This window comes from Apium graveolens, chromosome 11, assembly GCF_009905375.1.
Source record: "Apium graveolens cultivar Ventura chromosome 11, ASM990537v1, whole genome shotgun sequence".
Taxonomy (NCBI): domain Eukaryota; kingdom Viridiplantae; phylum Streptophyta; class Magnoliopsida; order Apiales; family Apiaceae; genus Apium; species Apium graveolens.
Window position 1 is genome coordinate 204336575 of NC_133657.1, and position 8354 is coordinate 204344928.

Sequence of the window (8354 nt, forward strand, 5' to 3'; positions counted from 1 at the left end):
TATTATTTATATATTAACACCGGTTTCGGATCGGGTTCGGGTTCGGATCGGAACGGAACGGGTTTCGGGTTTTCGGGTCGGGTTCGAAACGGTATGCCTTAAAACCAAACCCGACCCGAAAATGATTCGGGTTTAAAAATCAAACCCGAACCCGAATCCAAACCCGAAATATTCGGGTTCGCTAAAACCCGATCGGATCGGTACGGATCGGGTATCTATCGGTTCGGTACAAATTGTCATCCCTAACTCCAACTCTTTGTTGACGTATTAAATTTTAAGACAACAAAACTTTGAAAACTAATTAGTGAGTTGTGCTGCTTGATATTCCGGCAAAGTCTCGAATTTTAAAAGTATGTGAGATTTTTAAATTTTAATATGACCGATCACTTAAATATATTATCGAATTTCAGGTAATCGGCTTGAAAAAAAAACATTCATGTAATCATCAAATTTTTTTATAACTACAACACTCACTCCGAGATTCGAACTCGTCTTTTAAAGAAGTCAAGAGTTTAAACAAATACAGTAACACAGATATCCTTATCGGTCAATTTTTTTAAAATTCATTTTTAATATTCACAGCATACACCCGAAACGATTAATTTCTCAAAAATACTCGATTTAATCAATCAATTTTTAGAAGGGTGAGTGATCAAAATACCAACCATTTGGGGAGATTTGCCCAAAATACCCACCGGCGGGAAAAGTGCCCAAAATACCGACGAAATACGCATTATCATCTTGCGTATTCTGATTTTCAAAAATTTTACAAAGAATACGCATGTCAGACATGCGTATTCTTTGTAAAATTTTTGAAAATCAGAATACGCATATCTAAAATGCACATTTTGTCGGTATTTTGGGCACTTTTCCGGCGGTTAGTATTTTGGGCAGTTAGAAGCTGGAAAATGATGTATTTTCTACATTCTTTCTTTTTAGAACACCAACCAAAATTTTATATCACAACCTGCACATTAATGGGTTAGGTCAGTGATAGATGGGGGCAAGACAAACACCCTACCAATATTCTTGGTGTTTTGATAACTTAACGCAAGACACAATGCGTCACATCAGCGAATTGTATTAAGCTTTGTTTAATTAACTAATAAAACTAATTAATTAAAAATGTAAGTTTATTTTTTTATTAAAAAGTACAGTAATAGCTGGATCAAGCACAACCCAGATATAGAAAAAGGGGAATCCAAGTTCTAGTTTGTGGGTTCCAATAAAAATAACATGTACAAAGTCAACAAATAATTGAATAATAAAAAATTAACAACGAATAAAATGCTTAGTGTTCACACAGCTAATTGTAGTTTATGTAGGTACAATTGTATAATAATTCAGTTTTGTTTAATCTAATTCTTCGATTTTGTCACACTGGGTATTATGTTAATGATTAATCATGAACGCCGGGACTATATTATTTACCGGTGTCTCCAAATGTGGTTACGTTTCAGGATCTCGATAAATTAATATTCGATAAACGAATAATTTTGTCATAAAATAAATATTTTTTTCCGGTTCCAATACAATAAAAACAGTATATTTTTTAACTTGATAAGTGAATAATTTTAATTAATTAATAAAATATAACGGTCCCAAAAATATTTATTTATCGAGATTTAACTGTATATATGAATTGAAAATGCAAAATTATTTCTTTATTAATATCGTCCTAAGATCTTGGATTCCATTGGCACGACTGCTAATGAGTATTATATGATTTAATCAAAAAAAGAAAATTTGAAATAATTAGTATAATTTTACGGAAACAGTGAAACAAATAAATTGAAAAAATATTAGTTACAGATACGTTTTCATACAATCGAATTAAAATATTTGAAAAAGTAGGCTCATTCATTATTTACGGAAATAGTGAAACAAATAAATCGAAAAAATATTAGTTACAGATACGTTTTCTTACAATCGAATTAAAATGTTTGAAAAAATAGGCTCATTCATTATTTTTAAACTCACCTCAAACTGTATATGAAATATCAGACTCCCTAAGCACTTAAGTATTTATTAAATAACTAATTGTTGTAATTTAGCAAAAAATTAAATTGTTTGTAATATTGTTAACAAAAGTCAACTCATGGTCAAACCTTTTGATAAAGATTTTGGTGCATTTTATTCCAGTAAGGCCCAAGTCAGATATAACTGGGCTGGACATGAGCAAATCCAATCCAAGTTAAATAATACACACTGAACAGAGAAAAGGTCCACAAGTCTATGATTCATGTGTGTTCTGGGAAATAGACTTTGGGCCTAGGGAAGCCTAAAAGTACTTCACTAGTGGCCCTAAAAAAAACAAGAAAAACCGGTAAAAATAAGAAGGCCTTATAGATTTGAGTCATTTTTTTTGACTAATTAGGCCCAAATTCGGGGGTTAGCAAGTATCAAATCCTGGGACATGGGACAGTAAAAGATAAATTTTTATCACTTAAGTTATCTCAAGATTTATCTTGGTTCACTGATTTGCAGGATATTGCGTGAGCTCGTAGGGTTTACCCAGTGCGCACCCGAAGGGTAGCGGCTGCGGGTTACCTACGATAAAAAAAAGATTTGAGTAATTTTTGGTGTCCTAGATAATCATTATGACTCATGAATCAGAGTCTGTCGTTTAAATGCGGTTTAAGTTGGTTCACGTGGTTTGCAGGATATTACGTGAGCCGTGGGTGCGCACTTCAGATAGCGGCTGCGGGTTCCGTACGATAAAAAAACCGAAAAAGGTGACTAGAAAAGAACAAAACAGAAAATAAAACTTCAGTTACACACTGAATTAATATTACAAAATTAAAGTACAATTAAATCTACAAATACTTAATTTCTGTAAGAAATCCACTTCTACAAGTCTTGTCCATGTCATGTTGTACCACATAGCTTCATAAGTGATCACTAGAATTTATACTCAAAGAATATATCATAGTCCCTAAAGATCTAAAAAGAGTAGCAAATAAATAAGTAGGAATACAGAAGAACAAAATTCTGTCTGAAGAAACGGTTGATTCTTCATTTACTCTGTTGTGTATTTAAAACTGTCATTACTCATTACACTTGTTCTTAAAAACCTATTTTTAGGGTTTCTTTTAGCTGATCAGTTTTGAAGAAGTTGAAGAGTGTGTTAGAAATGATGAAGAAAACTAGTCTTTGGATTTTTGTCTTCCTCATGACATGCTACTTGGGTATGTAAAACTCTCTCGTTTTTCGTGTTTTCGGTGTCTTGTTATGGTGCCGTGTTTCTGTTTCATAGAACGGTCACCAAATTTTATGAGTTTGGTGCATTTTTATTGGTAGAGTTGTTATAAATGCAGGGTCCATCAATATTTATGATTAGAGGACCGATCAAAATGATGATTAAAGGACCGATCAAAATGCACCAAACTCATGGGAATTAGTGCTTATTGTGTGCCCAGCCCTTGGGCACACCTGTTCATAGAATTAGCAGAGTAGGAATGTTTTGAAGGTCTTGCTTGGCGCGGAAAAGTGTTTATTAGCATGATATCTGCCACTGCTAGTGCTTTGAATTGATGGAAACGAGTCTCGAGTTTCTGCACTGTAGTATAATGTTTCGGGGTTAGCCTGTTATGAAAATTTCTCTGATCTTTGTGCTTGCATGCTTACTAATTGGTTACATTTTGATTACTGGTTTTTCATATGTGTTTATGTTAGAGAAATTTGATCAAGTTACTGCTAGTTCTAAACAACCCAGGCTTTGTGTTCTTGCTTTTCGCAACATATATTTTTGAGCTGCTGACAATAATTATTCTTGCAAATATGGTGAAAAATTACCTAGATAGTTTAACTGACAGTATCGAACCTCTGTTTTCTGTAATGTTAGTTTATTAGTGTTCATCGTTTTCTCTGTACGAGTTCTCGTGAGAACCAAACTGGAGGTGTAAATAAGAATCAGAAGAATTGAGTACTGGTCTTGTTGCTTTAACTGGAAGAAAGGTTATGAATAAAAATGTACTGCAGTACTTTAGAAACAAAGAGACACTTAGGTGCTTTGCTTCTTCATTGTATCTTATGCTAGTTATGCTAAAATTCCAAAAAGAAAAACACTAAATTAGTGAGGCAAAACTACATCATGCGAGCCCCAGGTTCTTTAGAGAATATAAGAGTAAGGTTGCATATGTCGGGACTTTCCCCAGAAACTGTCGATGTTAGAGCCTTGAGCAGTTGAGCTACTAGATATGGCCTTTTTAGCATAAATTTATTTTCATAAGAGTAATTTTTATTTTTTGAAGTTAATATTGTGCAGTATGTATTCAAATCTTATGACATGAATATTGTTTGGTTTTTTTGTTATCATTTTCACCAGAGCACGACTGGATTGAATATAATGGCATAAGGTCCATTTCCAAACAATCGCCATCTGAGCTTTGATTAAAGTTTTGCAACTTCAGAATTATGAAGCATATTGATGATAAAACTACTAGTTCTGTCATTTTATGACAAAGCTAAAATCTGCTCTTTTTTGTCGTTTTTTGGTTCTCAGCCGATGCAGTAGAGTTAATGCCTGTTCAAGAGAAAACTGATGATAAAACTACTAGTTCTGTCATTTTATGACAAAGCTAAAATCTGTTCTTTTTTGTCGTATTTTGGTTCTCAGCCGATGCAGTAGAGTTAATGCCTGTTCAGGAGAAAACTGATATAACCAACTATCAACCAGTGCTAACACCACCAGAAGGCAACACAACATTCCTTGATGGAACAAGCTGGTGTGTTGCGCGGCCTGGGGCCTCTCAAGGAGATCTGCAGGATGCATTAGACTGGGCTTGCGGCATGGGAAAGACTGATTGTAGTCCGATTAAATCTGGCGGTCCATGCTTTGAACCGAATACACTTTTGTCCCATGCCTCTTTTGCTTTCAACAGCTATTACCAACAAAATGGGAATTCTGATATCGCCTGCAATTTTGGAGGAACTGCCACCTTAACTAAGAGAAACCCTAGTAAGGAATCCTCACTTTTTTTATCTGAATTTAAATGTGTTTTTTGGATTCTATCAATAATTAAAACTACAATTTACTTGATCATGAGCTCCATAAATAAAAGCGGCTCAGTGGTAGATTTACATTAACATATAAGCATGTTTGAAGTAAGATCTGATTGTGACTTGAAATGGTCTGAAAGCTATTCTGGCATAGCAGCAGTCTGTGTTGAGTAACTAGCAAGAGGAAGGTCCAACAGGATCTATATTTCTCTGCCATCCTGAGCTCTGATACCATGTTGAGTAACCAGCTCATCTAAAATCTTAAGGTGTTAGAGAATGACCCAACCGCATCTATATTCTAACAGTCCGGAGATCAACTGCCAAGAATTTCAATATTCTAAATATTCATCTTGGACTGAAGTAAAATAGTATTCCACATTCGATTAATGGAAAAACTTGTACTACACAACGAGAAAACACATTCTCCTTTATACAATCTAACAGAGTAGTCTAATTCCACTCTTTAATCGTTTATTCTTAACTACAGGTTATGGAAAATGTGCTTACTCTACATCCGAGTAAGTCTAGAGTATGTGCACTCCAGAAATTGATAATTTTGCTCTTGACAATAACTTATTTCTAAATTTTGGTTGCACTAATGTTTTGGCTTCAGATCTTTACGAGCTTCGGCATCTGCATTGTCAAGGTACAGACAGAGGTTTATGCAATGGAAGTTATCTGGGATTCTGCTTCTCTTATACTTGGGTAGTTGATCTGTATAACACAATGTGACCATGTAAGATGTTCCCTTGTGAAGCAATCAGAGTTGCAAGTGTAGGATTAAATTTTGGTAAAATTATTTAGGAAAATTAAAGCAGATGGGGAATATGTTTGGGAAATTAGCACTTTTTCAAAGGATTCTTAGCTTTTTTGTTGGTTTACTAATCAAATGTAAATTAGCCTCTGCAGCATCCTTTCACATTTATCCACTTTCATAGTTTGTATTGCTCACAAAAACTATGTGTACACAAATAATAATAAAAACTCATACAATAACAAATTTTACGTTCATACAAATATAAAAACTCACACAATACCAGATTTTTTGAGATACGTATTTACAAGTTGAGCACTCCGTACAGAGTGAAATGGAATACCGGTTATGCATTTGATCCAAATTACCAGTTGATGCAAAAATTTAGAATTAGTATATTTTATAATTTCTCTAAATTTTAAGGACCAAGAATTTCAGTGGTCTAATATTTCAGGAGTTTGCAAGTATGTAAATTGTTGTACATATAAGTGCAACTTCTCTTTTAAGCTTCTAGTTATAAATTGAAGTACAATTCTTGGAGTTAATGTTACTGCACTCCTTTGAAATTTCATAATAGTCTTTTAAATTTTAATTTCGTTATTATGCATCTTCATCGAAGATTAACCAGATTATATATATATAACAGCATATGATCAATAATCAAATAATCCCAATTTTAAAGTTATGTAAATTTTTAAAAAACTGGTATAACCAACTATCAACCAGTTCTAACACCACCAGAAGGCAGCACAACATTCCTTGATGAAACAAGCTGGTGTGTCCCGGGGTCACGCAAGGAGAGTGTAAAACTTAGGGGGTGTATTCAATTGAGATTTTGAAAGATTTTTAAGGATTTTAGAAATTACTGGGTATTCAATCTAGATTTTAAATAATCCTTCAAAATTTGAAGGTATTCAACAAGGATTAGAAAAAATCTTTTAAAATCTGAGTGTATTCAATTTAGGTTTTAAAAAGTCAATCAAAATTTGGTGGTATTCAATTTGGATTTTAAAAAATCCATCAAAATCTGATGGTATTCAAAAGTCCATGGATTTTCTTTTATTTAAAAAAATTATGGATTTTGATGGATTTGATAGGACATTTTTAATATCTTGAAATCTCTTCAAAATACATGAGATTTTGATGGATTTCTAAAAAACTCCACAAAATCTGCAAGACTCTACAAGATTTTGGATCAATTCCATCAAAATCCAAGAAGAATTAAAATCAACAAAAATTCTTTAAAATCCATGAATTATTAACAATACTTTAAAATCTGAAATGAATACACTCCCTAAGTATCGTATTGATACAAGTTGAATATATTTATATGAATCATACATGTTATAACTGGGAATTTATAGAAATGAAATGATAAATACAATAAGTGATAAAAATAAGATTTAATTAAGTGATAAACTAAAGAATACGCTATATACAAATAACTAATATCTAACTGTAGGGATTTAGTGATAAACTTCCCGGAATGTAGGATATGAACTCTTCTAATTTGTTATTATTGACTAGGTCGTGTCCATATGCGAGTTGTTGTTGTACACTTGGATAATACATGTAATACCCCCTTAAGTTGGAGAGGGAGAAGCGTGAAGACGAACTCCCAACTTACTAGCTAATTTGTGGAATTGGTCTGCACCGAGGGGTTTTGTGAAAATATCGGCAAACTTGTTTTTGGAAGCAATTTGTGTTGGTGAAATGAGACCGGAGAGCACCTTTTCACGAACAAAATAGCAATCGAGTTCAATGTGTTTGGCGCGTTCATTAAAGACGGGATTAGCAGAAATGTGAATGGCTGCTTCGTTGTCACAGTAGACTGGAACCGGTGCAGTAAAAGAAATACCTAGATCGGTGAAAAAATAATGGAGCCATTGAATTTCAGAAGCGAGATTGGATAAGGCTCGATATTCTGCTTCAGCTGATGAGTGAGAAATTGTAGGCTGTCGTTTAGACTTCCAAGATACTCCATCCGTCCCACTGGATTCTTAAATTGGGGGACGGGGTATCGCCACGCATTTTAAGGCTCCCGTAAAACATGTTTTCCTAAATAATTTTAAATATTATTTTCTTTTAAATAAAATTATGATGTTTAAACTTTTATACAGAAAAAAAAATTCTAAAAATAAATTATAGAACTATACTTTATAGTAGCCTTAAAATGCGTGTCAAGCATGAGTAAAAAGTATGTAAAGAATCCAATGGGACGGAGGGAGTATTGGACTAGCACCAAACATAGTAAAATAGCCAGTAGTAGAGCGACGGGTTGTTGGACATCCTGCCCAATCTGAATCAATGTAACCTTGCAAATGAACGTTACTGAATGAAGAAAGGAATAAACCATGATTAAGAGTTCCCTTTAGATAATGAAGAATGCGAAATGCATCATCCTTATGAGAAGTTCGAGGGTGCTGCACAAACTAGCTTAAATAATTGACCGAAAATGAGATGTCGGGTCTAGTGACAATAAGATAGATTAGTCTGCCTCTTAAGCGGGGATAAGTACTCGGATCTGGAAGTGGATCACCGGTGAATGGAAGTAATTTGAGATGTTGTTCCATCGGAAAAGATGAAGATGTGGTGTTGA

General features: G+C 33.8%; 1 protein-coding gene across 2 annotated transcripts; it reads left to right on the forward strand.

The window, feature by feature from the left end:
- Positions 1 to 2952: 2952 nt before the first annotated feature.
- LOC141697941 (major pollen allergen Ole e 10-like) lies at positions 2953 to 5980 on the forward strand. 2 transcript variants are annotated; one of them, XM_074502509.1, is made up of 4 exons: positions 2953 to 3188; positions 4619 to 4960; positions 5489 to 5519; positions 5615 to 5980. In XM_074502509.1, the coding sequence occupies exons 1-4, from the start codon at positions 3134 to 3136 to the stop codon at positions 5712 to 5714; spliced, it is 528 nt and encodes a 175-aa protein (XP_074358610.1). In that variant the 5' UTR covers positions 2953 to 3133; the 3' UTR covers positions 5715 to 5980. The 2 variants fall into 2 exon arrangements, with proteins under 2 accessions (XP_074358610.1, XP_074358611.1); XM_074502510.1 differs by lacking the exon at positions 5489 to 5519.
- The last annotated feature ends 2374 nt before the right edge of the window (positions 5981 to 8354 follow it).

Excerpts from the sequence above, each read along its gene's own strand:
- LOC141697941 (XM_074502509.1), top strand. The coding sequence starts at position 3,134 with ATGATGAAGAAAACTAGTCTTTGGATTTTTGTCTTCCTCATGACATGC. Across the intron at positions 3,189-4,618 it reads CCTCATGACATGCTACTTGG|CCGATGCAGTAGAGTTAATG; the intron begins GTATGTAAAACT and ends TTTGGTTCTCAG. Across the intron at positions 4,961-5,488 it reads CTTAACTAAGAGAAACCCTA|GTTATGGAAAATGTGCTTAC; the intron begins GTAAGGAATCCT and ends TCTTAACTACAG.